At 38.4% G+C, this 13,021-nt stretch overlaps 2 protein-coding genes across 2 annotated transcripts; one reads left to right on the top strand and one right to left on the bottom strand.

Moving 5' to 3' along the window:
- The first annotated feature begins 893 nt into the window (after window positions 1–893).
- LOC128603819 (proteinase-activated receptor 3-like) lies at window positions 894–3,043 on the top strand. Its single transcript, XM_053618523.1, has 2 exons — window positions 894–1,008; window positions 2,047–3,043. The coding sequence occupies exon 2, from the start codon at window positions 2,088–2,090 to the stop codon at window positions 3,015–3,017; it is 930 nt and encodes a 309-aa protein (XP_053474498.1). The 5' UTR covers window positions 894–1,008; window positions 2,047–2,087; the 3' UTR covers window positions 3,018–3,043.
- A 935-nt stretch (window positions 3,044–3,978) lies between these two features.
- Window positions 3,979–12,127, bottom strand: LOC128603818 (zinc finger protein 239). The gene is made up of 2 exons (XM_053618522.1): window positions 11,999–12,127; window positions 3,979–9,125 (listed from the first exon to the last, which is right to left on the bottom strand). Exon 2 carries the CDS (start codon window positions 8,722–8,724, stop codon window positions 7,633–7,635), a length of 1,092 nt encoding a protein of 363 aa, XP_053474497.1. The 5' UTR covers window positions 8,725–9,125; window positions 11,999–12,127; the 3' UTR covers window positions 3,979–7,632.
- Between the last annotated feature and the right edge of the window lie 894 nt (window positions 12,128–13,021).

Below are 13,021 nucleotides of genomic sequence, written 5' to 3'. Positions count from 1 at the left end.
CGCGAATTTTAAAAAGTTGTGTACTTGTGAGAGAAGGAAAATCTACACTCTTAGGGGTTCCTCAAGGGTTCTTCAATGATTCACTGGATAATTAAGGGTGCTTCATTCACGAAAGAGGCCTCTACTTGAAATCAAAGCTTGGAGGGAAACACTCAGAGATAAACAACTTTTTTTCTAAGAGTGTAGACATAAATTCATAAACATCATGCAAATACTGTATCTTTATTAGATTAAGACTAAGGTTCAACATGTACCAGGAAAAGTCACAGATTTTAAGATGGGTATGAGCGGATTTTATTGAAAAGAATGAATCGTGAGTGAAATTTATTAAAGCTTTCAGTAACGGGTATCGGGTTTTATGTTGGGCTGCAATGCTTTAAGGGGAAACTTAAAAAGAAGATGTGTGAAAACAGCAGCAGCAGCAGCAGCAGCAGCAGCAGCAGCATCTGCTCCATCATCAGCACCTTTCCTTTTGAAACTTGAAGTCAGGCAGCTGCCAGGCTTCGTTACATCCATGTAACAAATTACGCTTTGTTACACTGAATTTCACAAGTGAACCATGTTGTTGAAACCAGTTGTTTACTTCAAAATTTCCATCAGGCTCATATGGCAAATTGCATCATGGTCAATCGGTGTGAATGATGAGGACTTGCCAGAACGTGCTCTCTGTTGAATCATGGGTACATGGGTGCTTGTGTCAAACATCCTCAGATGAGCGTGTTCTTTCTAGACTGTCAGCATCGGATTCACATGCATGTTTGTGGACTTTGGAGAGGAATGGAATAATTACCAGTAACATCGGTACAGTTGCAGATACATCTGTTGGTTTGTCATTTCATATTTGCATGACATTTGACTATATACATATATATATATATATAACAGGGCCAGGTACAGGCACTGCACACTGATACAACTTTGTATGACAATAACAATATCAGAAAATAGTATAGAAGAGCAGGAATAATTATTCACAAGTGAAAACAGCTACAGTTGGGACGAATATATGTGAGTCTACTCATTTTTTTCTTATTTAAAGTGCTATTAAGTAGTTATTACTTAAAAACTCTTTTAAAAATTACCTAAAGATTGTTTAGCCGTTTCAGTTTTTTTTTGTATGAAACCCATATATATATATATTCTGTTTCTGCTTAAAATTTTCCCACCAATTTTCTCTCTCCATATTTCATTCAATAGTAAATGCTGTACACTGCTAACATACATCATTACATAAACATGTTAACCAACTAAATGTTCATAATTTTTTTATGCTTAATCAAGAATTAATAACCTGATTTGACAAAAACAAACAAACAAACAAACAAACAAACAAACAAAAAAAACAACCCTCCTGCCATTCTTTTAATAGCTTTAACAGAAACCATCTCCTGAGATCTTTTTCCAACTGAGTTTCCACATATGAACTTGTTGGCTGCTGTTTCTAAGTTCTTATATATAGATCTCATATCTATAGAGATATACAATACATGTATATATTACATACATTTTGTCTTAGATGTTTGCTTTATGTCTTCTTTGTTAGTCTGTAAGCGGAAAAATGCGCAAAAGGTTATTAAAAATTCATTTTCCATAAAACTTAGATGTTAATGAGAAATGTTTGAATGTAATTAAAGAAAGTTACAAGTAACAGATCACTTGCTTCTTAAAAAACAAAAACAAACAAAAAACCCCCTAAAATATGGTGTTTAATGAAATCTAGTTAATTTAATAGAAAGTAAGAAAGAAAAACAGAAAGGTGACGTGATATTGTATTATTTCAGGAAACTGGAAAGTGACCTATAGATGCTGTACAATTCAAATACATTTTTATAATACATATGTATATCTTTCATTTCAGCTTTTTGTTTGTAGTTTCCTGTTTGGATCAGATGAGATGAGATGGGGCGCGTCCGTCAAGTTTAAAAAGTTAAATTTAATGTAGACTCAACATTATCTCAAACCGTACAGTGACCATAAATGGTGCACAACCCAATGCAACAATATTATATGAGCTTTTATAATACATATGTATATCTTTCATTTCAGTTTTGGAGTTTCTTGTTTGGATCAGCACCAGCTTTTGAGCGATGGAGATACATAATGACACCAGTAACACCCTGGTCTTTAACGGAAATGTCTCGGTGCCTGAAAAGACAGTGTATGAGATGTGCAGCCACATGCCCGTGGTCATCCTCTTCTACCTGGGCATGCAGATTATTAACATGTCCATGGGCATCCCGGCCAACCTCATAGTCCTGTGGCTGATCCACCGCAACAGGAGCGACTCGTCTACGTCGGACATCTTCGTCTGGCACCTGGCTGTGCTGGATACCTTCTTCTGCCTCATCCTGCCACTGGAGCTAGCCAACCTGCTGTACCTGACCACCAGCAGCACCTGCTACATACTGCGCTTCTTCTACGGCATCAAGGACATGTCGCCACTCTTCCTGGCATGCATCTGCATGGACCGCTACATGGCCGTGTGCCATCCCATCGTCTTCTACACTCTGAAGGACCGGAGCCATCGTCCCGTATGTGCCGGTGTCATGTGGTTCATCACGCTGGTGAACGCCATACTGAAGTGCATGGACAACATCCCCAAATTCGACAAAGTGTTCACGGTCATGATCCTGGCCACATTTGCGTTAATGCTCTTCTGCAACATCTCCATCCTGTGGGTGCTGAGCCAATCCGTTCCAGGAACGGATGACATGCACCAGGTCAGGAAAAGAGCTTTCAAGATGATGCTCATTATTTTAGCCATCATAGTTTTTAACTACTTACCTCCCGTAGCTCTCTTCCCATTTCAGCGCTATTTCTCTCCTGATGTGTTTAAATGTTATATCCATTACATAGCTTTCGGCTTCACAGACATCAGCAGCAGCATTCAGCCTGTCCTGTACCTGTCCAATAAGAAGCCGCAATGTCCAGTGTGGTGCTGTGAGTGCTGCTGCAATAAAGACACAGAGACAGGAAGAAAACCTGAGTCATCCAAGGTGTACACTATTAATGCATAGATGGGCCTTAAGGGAATGTTCAAATGTTTCATATTTGAAAAACAATAACCTTGTGATGTTGAATTACACAGTATTACACTTTAAAATTGAACATATGAACTCAACATGTAAACACTTGATCACGTGAAAAAGAATGATTCATTTGAGAAATAATAGAAAAAAACATATATTAATGTGTAAATACATTAATCATAGAGGAATAGGGTTATCAAAAGTACCGGTACTTCGGTACCATGTCGGTACTAAAAAGAAAAAAAAGTTGACAGTACCAGATTTTCAAAACTACCGGTATTACCGAGTACCGAGTCAACCCGGTACTGACGCGCTGTCCTACAGGTAGTCAGTCGGAAACTTTTCATGGGTGCACTGTGTAACAAGAAGACATTTTGGTTGCGTCCGAAACCGCATACTTACCTACTATATAGTAGGCGAAAAGCAGTACGTTAGAGGGGTAGTATGTCCGAATTCTTAGTATGCGAGAAACAGTAGGCGAGAAATACCCGGATGGAGTTCTATTTCCGGTGAGATTTTGCAGTATGCAACCGATCGACACTGCACGAGTCTAACAATCCCATAATGCAACTGGACTTACCTACTATATAGTAGGCGAAATACGTGTACATGCGAAATACATGCGGTTTCGGCCGCAGCCATGGCGCCCGGCAGAACAGATCACAAAGGGAACATCAATAACCACAAACCGATTTGCAAAGTTTTTTTTTTTGACGAAAAGAGGAAACACATCTAACCTATTAAAGCACCTTAAATACCTACACCCTGATTTATGTTAATTTATGGTTTTGTTACTTCTTTATTTTAAATAGTCATTGTTGATGTGCTTTTGTCGTGTAGGAACTCTCGGACGTTAGTTTTCCGCTTTCGGTGCTGTTACCGCTATGTGTGTAAAAGCCGCGCCCCTGAAATTGATGTGCGGTTATATTAACCGTACTTTCAGGAACAGCGGCTGTTTAACCGCAGTATTTATTCAATGACTTTCAGATTATGGTAGCGGTTATATTATAAATGTAGAATAGTTTAATTCGAGTGTATTATTGCAAAAAATAAAAGTAAAAATCCTGGTTTTTGCTTAATGTTTAGCATACGCGCGTTTAACAGTAATACGGTCAGGAGTCCTTATTAACCAATTAATGCTTTAATTTTTATTGTTGTGAAATAAATGGGAGGACGTGATGGGATTTATTAATTTTACACACCAGAGACTTTTTGATGACCGATATATCTGAAATTTATGCATTAGAAAATAACGTGTATCTAGAACTGTTTATGTCTTTATCAGTCAGTCAGAAAAACATTTCTACTCTTGGCTGGATAACTCTAATAGCTTTAATAATGTTGTACTTGAAGTATACAGAATGGCATTTTTAAAAACACATTCTATATTTAACTTTAATAAAATAGTGTGTTGTTCAATTAACATGTTTTTTTGTTTTACTTTGATACTGAAATTGGTACGGTGGAATATTACTGGTATTGGTACCAACTACTGAAATTTTTGTTACCGTGACAACCCTATAGAGGAATTTAAAAAAAAAAACTTTAAAAAAACTCTTTTGCAAGGCACTGTAAACATTTGAACAATGTGATCATGTGAAAATGAATTATTAATGTGAAAAATATTAGTAAAATTAACATCCATCCATCCATCCATCTTCAACCGCTTACTCCTTTTCAGGGTCGTGTGGGAATCTGGAGCCTATCCCAGGGAGCATCGGGCACAAGGCGGGGTACACCCTGGACAGGGTGTCAGTCCATCGCAGGGCACACACTCACACACACATTCACACACCCATTCATACACTACGGACACTTTAGACATGGCAATCAGCCTACCATGCGTGTCTCTGGACTGGGGGAGGAAACCGGAGTACACGGAGGTAAAATTAACATGTTTAAACAAAATTAATCATGGAAAATAACCTGAATGAATCATGGGAGAAAAACATGAAAAATTAGTCATGGAAAAAAAATTGCATGTGAAAAGAAATGGTGCAAAAATAATGTGTAAGTAAACGAATCGTGTAAAATCACACACAAACAGAAATCAATCACTATTATAAATGTAAAGTTCATGTGGCTTTTCTGTAAAGGGGTCTTTTATATAAAATGCTGGATTTTAATGGTTGCAAAACTTCTATAACAGTGGTTTGATTGCTCTACCAATCAGAGTCTAGAAAAACAAGCATACATTACAAACAATTCTAGTAATATAAATGTTATTACTTAAGCACACTTCAGAAATTCACTTCAGTAATGTGCAAAAACACATTTGATTTTTCATTTCATTTATTATGATGGAATGACAATTGCAAGAATGGCTTAATTTCCACTACATTTCCACTAAGTAAACAATATTAATCATTATAACGTGTACATACTTTTAGTTAACATTACCATCTAACCTTTATTGTCAAGGGGAATTTGCAGTTATTGTGTGCACTTTAAATTGATACTGCGCTATGGTCACAAAGCTAATCTCGTCAATACCGTTAACAAGGTTACAGTCATTTTCACAAGTATGGATTTTGAATATCAGTTTAGTTCAAGACTGTAGTTTAGTTTACATGATTCCTTTATGCACTGATAGAGAAGACGCACAAACTGGAACGGTAAGGAATACTAAATAATGCATGCCCTAAAATGCATAAAAGATGTGGTAGAATTTTTAAAAATAAGAAAGAAACCATATCTACGGAAATATATGCAAATATGTTTCATACATTTGCTCTCTTTTACAAGTGCGGATAAATCAGTCGGACTGAATGGTTCTGGCGCACACAGACATCGAACAAAAGTGTTGGCTAATATAAAAATCACACAGTCATATTAAGATATAAGAACAAAAAACTAATTCAGCATCTTTGATCAGTATGTTACAATTAGTCACCATTTGAAAAAAAAATCCTTCTATTATGATTAATGACAGTATAACACTGTTTATGTGATTCCTCAGAAAGCACAAAGATTGCATTCAAAACAAGGAATTCAGTTTCCAGTGAGAAGGGGTTGCCAGCATCAAGGCCTCAGCAGGGAATCAAAGATAAATTTAAAGCCCAGTTTTCAATCTCTAGCATCAGAAATAATAGGAATTACAAGAAAATACCTCACATTCTACACTGTATTATCAAAGCGCATTTTCATTATATTCACCGTACTTACTGTTCTAGTTGGCCAATATGTGTGGAGATTTGGGAAACCCAATTGGATGCCACTATGGCAGATTTCCAGCAAACAACCAAAAAAATAAATAAATCAGGTTTGATGAAGTCGAATGGCTATGTGCCGTAACTGACATAAGCTTAATCAATTCAGTTTGTAATCAGCTGTTTAAATGTTCGTGATGCTCCTGTGCTGCACTTGGAACGGGATCTTTAAATACACTTTTCTTCCTTTTCACTTTTGGACATAAATCAAGACTTTTAAACTTCACTCGATTGAGATATGCGCAAAAGAGTTCTAAGTTCAGAAAAGACTATAGTTTTTTTTAGAATTACATATAAAGGAAAATGTTTGCTAGTCAAAAGTCTGCTACATGAAGGGTTTTCCCAGGCCTTTCTCATTTTCTTTAACCGTTGAAAACAACACCACAAACCACTAATTTAATTCTAACTTTCTTCCATATGTCCACCATAATACTTTTGATGTAAAATAAATGTCATTAACTTATGTTTGACAACCAAACATTTGGATATTTCTTAATAGTTTTTTTTGACTGTGCAATAAAGAGTTGTAAAGCAAAATGAAATGTATGAATATCACACATGGTGCCACTTCATTGGGTACAGCTACCTGCACTCATCGGCTACTGTAACATGTAGAACTACCATACAGGTCACTTTGTAGTTGAACAATTACTTAGTCAAGATTGACTACAGTCAAGCCCTCCACACCTGCCCATCATTGAAAGTGACCCTCATAGTACTATTTGGGTGGTGGATCATTTTCAGCACAGTGATCCCAGTGACCACAGTGAATGTATAAGATACAGCAGTGTTTCTCCCTACTCCCTCATTCTATACCAAGTTGGTGGACTATTTCTGAAGCAAAAATGTCCAGCCAACAAAAGTGTTGTACTCAGTAAAAAGACGATCTTTGTTCTCCAACTGTACACCTACAAGATGAATGAACAAGGTAGGCTTGTGCAATCAAGTGACTAGTAAGTGTCGTAGTAAAAGTCTTTAAAACCTCATTACTAAAAGTGCCAACCCAGGGGATCGTGAGTTGGAATCTCGAAGACGCCACAGCCATCCATGGCCTGAAAGCCAAGGGAGTAAAATTTGCCATGGTTTTTGGGTGGGCGGAATGGCATACTATCGCAAATCATACACCTCTGCGAGCTTGTGTATGTGAAAGATAGTAGATAGAACTTTCCTGATGTTCCTGATACAATCTGCAGTACCGCACACACTACCATGCCAATGGCACTGCTGTACTGACAATGGACCACCATCTAAATAACATTCGCTCAACAGCGGCCCCCTTCCATTGGATTGGTGGATGGGGTAGTGGGGGTGTTGATAAACTGATAATACCAAGTGGCCTAAATGGAAGGTTTACATGACCAACTGGCTAATATGTGTGGGGATGGAGGCTTCGTTCACTCCATCCCATCCAGATTTTGTACTTCATCTCCACCATGAAGCTTTTGGTCTTCCATCGACAACGATTGATCAGTACCCATTAGTACGGTTTCCTCTTTGGCGTGGAGCTGCTCATGTCTTTTCAGATGGCTGGCCCTGCTGAAGCTTTTCTCACAGCGTACGCAGGTGTGCAGCTTTTCTCCGGTGTGGGTGAGCTGATGGAGCTTGAGGCTGCTGGCCACAGTGAAGGTGCGTCCACATATTCCGCATTCGTATGGCCTCTCGCCCGTGTGCATGCGCATGTGGATGCTCAGGTGGCCAGCCTGGCTGAACGTCTTTTCACAGAGATCGCAGTGGTACGGGCGCTCGCCCGTGTGTACACGCAGATGCGTTTTGAGGTCGCCTTGGCTGTTGAACCTCTTTCCGCACTGGCTACAACAATGAGGTTTTTCTCCACTGTGAATCCGTAGATGGATCCTCAGGTTGCCCGCACTGGCAAAGGTCTTGGTGCAGACGCTACAGGAGTACGGTCGCTCGCCCGTGTGCGTCCGGAGGTGCACTTTGAGCTGGTTGTGTTCAGTAAAGCGCTTGGCACAATGCGGGCAGGCATAGGGTTTCTCACCCGTGTGGGTTCGTTTGTGGATCCGGAGTTGGCCCTGATGACCATAACTCTTTCCGCATAGATTACAGGAATAGGGTCTCTCGCCTGTATGGGTGCGTTGATGGTTCTTCAGTAGGTCAGCTCGGCTAAAACCCTTGCCGCAGTAGCTGCAGATGTGAGCTCTCTCTGAGCTATGAGTCCTCATGTGTATGTTAAGTGACGCCATGCGACCGAAGCTCTTCTCGCAAAGTGCGCAGTGGAAGGTTTTGCTGTCCTTCAGCTCTTTTGAGTTTGGCGATTCCGTTGATTGAAAAATTTCTATAAACCCCTTGTCTGGTTCTAAAGCCAATCCATCATCATCAAAACAGACACCAAGAACGGCGTCATCAGTTGGATCTTCAATATCTTCCTCAGATACGCTGTGTGCCGACTTCTCCGATTCATGGTGCCCCATATCGCTGGCTTCATCTTCACTCATAGTACTGCTCATGTGCTTATTGGACACCATGGTTACTTGAATCTCGTCATCACTGTCTCTGGAGAGGTCTGCTGGAGATCCAATGTAACATTCTGAAAAGTTCTCCTCGGACCCTTCTACTTTAATGATCTTAGTTGTAAGGTTAACAGGGGACTGATGCTTTAACAGGCTGCTGTCATCTTCAATGTCTGGGTCAATCTTTACATAAGGTACTGTGGTACTCTGCACTTCTTCATCTAACTGATGTGCTCCGCTGTTGGCTGGAAGGGGGCTTGGTTTTAGTAATGCAGATCTAGAGCTACCTGCTGTCTTGCTCCAATCTTCCCTCTGTTTCTGAGAGGCTTTCCCTGGACCCCTATGTCCAGGTACAGTCGGATGATGAAGAAAAGTCGGTCTTAAGTCCCCATCAGCAACAACAAGATTGTCATGCACTGCAAAGCAAAAAAAATTGAGTTTGAAACAGTCAACGTGTCAGCAGTCTTGCAAGCTAGCACTAGAGAACTTGATACCTTGTCAGTGAATGTGGCGAAAAACCACTTACTTTCACAGGAACAGGTTACCTGACTGAAAGGGAAAATGACCAATCACAAACTTGTGCCACAGCTTATTAACAAACTTTTTAAATTATCTTGTTTACTTTCTACTAACACTTTCAGACAAATCTCTGGAATGACTTAACAACAAAACGCAGCAAAGTTTCTATTTTCTATTTCAGTGAACATATTGTGCTTTGGAAAAGTTCACTGTGTCATGGTGTCCAAAGATCTGTTTCCCTTTTGGAACCCGGCACATGGAGGTTTGCATACATGGAAGTGTGAACAGTCAATCAAACTGCAACCTTCAAGATTTTGGAAGCTTGTGGGCAGCGGAGCATTTAATGCTGAGACTAACATGACTCTTTTTTTACTGAGATCTATGCTGCCACCTAGCAGCTTGAGTATACCAAGTACTTTGAGCAGAGATTTCACTGCAATTATTTGCCCGCCATCTCTCCCCAGTCACGTGAAATATTTTTCCTTATTTTCCATGATTATGATTCAATCATTTAAGATCAGTTCAATGTGATTTTTGCTTACACGTGGTCTCATTATGTTTTTGGGTTTCTGTACGTGATTATGTTTTGTCAAGGTGTTTTGTCTTTTGTTTTTCCTTACTAGCCTTGGGTATGGTGCTTGCACGTACATTTGAGTATAAAAGCCAACTCTATCCAACTTATGTTTAGACTAAGACTAAGGAACGATGTAGAGCCCAGGCTGTCTTTGCACGCATAATAAACCATCTCTTTGACTATACCCTGGCACTTGGTCTCCTGATTCTTCAAGCATCTTACTTCTGGTGAAGCTGAAGCATTTTGATCATCCAGAAAAGATTTACATCAGTTCCAGGTGTTGTTGGCAGGTGAGGATGTACTCCATCTGATGACCGATGACATCACCTATCTGACCTGATCCTGACAGCTACCAACCAGGGAGGGTGAAGGCGAACACATGCTTCCTCTAAGACACGTGAAGCCAGCCAACTGCATCTCTTCGAACTGCTGCATCACAGGGCAGAGTAACACATTTGGAGGAAAGCGCTATCTGCCTTCTTCTGCATACACGGGCTCACAGACGCTCATGATTGGCTAGTGATTGACAGAAGAGAGGGAGTATACCAACTCAAAGAACATGGCCAGTTTTGCTCGCTTGTCTCCTGGCCATGGATGTTCACAACAATTTTAACCATTGTGTGTGTTTATTTTGGCAAACACAGGCAAGTTTCTAATGTGGTGACTATTTGTATGCACATTTTCATATGCCCTGATATAATCTAGGACGAAGCATAAATAGATGTCTGTTGTTTATTAAACAAAACCATATAATCACTGATACGGTGAAGCATTCTCTAAGGAGATGTTGATTTAACATTTAGATTTATGGCATTCGGCAGACGCCCTTATCCGAAGTGACTTACAAGTATATATGTTACTTATTAATGGATAAAACGCACGACATGTGGGTCATTAATAAATAATAAAATTGAACTATTGGCAAATTACCTTGGTATATGATGAATAAAACTCTTCAGGACGTAGGGCTGGGCGGATATATCAATATAATAGTGTCGTGATAAATGATCACATGTACAGCTGCAATAACTAATCGATAAAATCGATAATAATCGATTATGAAAATCATTGTCAATATATACACATACATATTATACATACATACATACACATACACACACACACACACATATATATGTACATACATATATATACATACATACATACATACATACATACATACATACATATATATATATATACACACACACACACACACATATACACATATATACACACACACTTATTTAGTTAATATTTATATATAAGTACTTATGCATTATTTTTTTTATGGATTCACAAAAAGCATCGAATTAAACTACAGTCCTAAATTAATAATATATATTCTTGTGTGTGTGTTGGGTTCTCTTCTGTTTTAGACAAACAGTTGTGTAAAGTTTAAGTCTGAATTTATATTTGTAACACTCAGTTTGTGGATTTTTATTTTAAATAAACAACAACAACAAAAAAAGGCACTGAGAGTTTGCCCCGCCCCATCCGATTAATTGGAAAAATAATCGGCCGACTAATCGATTATGAAAATAATCGTTAGTTCCAGCCCTAATTACGTGATACACTTTTCAGAGTGTATCACACCTCAGTGTTTTTAAGAATTACAAATGAAATGGTACTGATGGTACAGATGTTGGTGATTTGATGTAATTTCAAAAAATAAAATAAAAATTAATCTTCTTTGTCTTTGTAGGCATTCAAGTAGCATCAAACTCAGTTTAACTATTGTATATTTTACTACTGTTTTGCAGACAGCTTGTTAGCTAAATTATATATTGTGATATACATTGTGTATCGTAGAAATGTCCTCAAGTATCGTGATGTGATATATTTGTCATATTGCTTGGCCCTATCAGGATGTGTTGTTATTGGAAAACAATTAACAACAGGGCTGGACAGTGGACTTTTACCACTCTGTAGTTGATTATTTGCCAACAGCATGTCTTGAAGTTTTTATTTTCTTTCAATTTGCCAGTGCTAACCATCTTTATTTATGAATGAATTACTTGTCATGCTTTTTTTTTAAATCGATTTATAGTTACATTTAACGCGGTTTCATTTCTTAGTATAGAAAGTAATGTATTGATGCTCAAGGGGTAATTTGGTAATTTGTATTTTTATGTGTGAACGTTAAGAAGTAAATACAATAAATAATTACCGTTCTGTGCGTCTCATTTCACATACCTGTTTTCACCTGGCATGTAATGGCCTCTTGAGAACGTAGTTTTTCTCTCAGTGTCTCATTTTCAGATGTAATCCGCCGAATTTGTCCCTGATACTCGGCCAGAGTCTGATCTACAGAATCCAGGATGTTATCCACAGTCGCCTTGAAGATCTCGTTTAGAGAGGACTCCAGAAAAGCCTTCAGGTTCTTCGAGTTCATTGTCGCAACTTAAAGAAAATGCATAAACAAAAGGAAACCGGTAAACCTTTATGGTATGTACGACTCCTAAACACACACACAGCCACTTCCAGAGCTCTCTGGTCTCACTGGCTAGCTGGCTAACTAAGCTAAACGTTTGCGTTTTGGTGACGCGGAAAGAAAGATGGTTATGCAAAAACCACAACAACGTTAAACTTGGCAAAGTTTCAGACCCGAATACTGGATCTGTTTGGATTGTTTTTTTTATTTTATTTTTTACCTTAGCTTGTGGAATAAACGGAACAAATCTGATAAACTGCAGGCGTCTCGAAAGCCTGACTATTTCTGTGGTTCTAGGATACATAAACGAGCTCCAATCATACTTATGCCCCCTGCGGTGTGGAGGACTTACTGCACTCCATTTCTGACCAATACAGGAATGGTCTTTCTGGTGATTTTTATAACCACACACCCACACACACACACACACACACACACACACACACACACACACACACACAACTAATACATTAGATGAAAGAAGAAACATACAGTTTAAATATTACATTAGGCAACAACAACAACAAAAAAAAACCCCAAAACAAAACCCTATTTAATACATTAGAAAAAATATTACATTGGATAAAAATACAACATACATTAACACATTAGACAAAAAATACAACCTAAATTATTACATGAGATAAAAATGCAACATAAATGAATACATTAGATTTTTAAAATGCAACCTAAATTAAAACATTACGCAAAGCAACAAAAAACAAACAACCTAATTAATACTTAAGATAAAAAAACAGCTTAAATGAATACATTAAGCATAAAAA

The sequence above is a fragment of the Ictalurus furcatus genome, chromosome 28 (genome assembly GCF_023375685.1).
Source record: "Ictalurus furcatus strain D&B chromosome 28, Billie_1.0, whole genome shotgun sequence".
NCBI lineage: Eukaryota > Metazoa > Chordata > Actinopteri > Siluriformes > Ictaluridae > Ictalurus > Ictalurus furcatus.
This window is presented reverse-complemented; position numbering and strand designations above follow the sequence as displayed.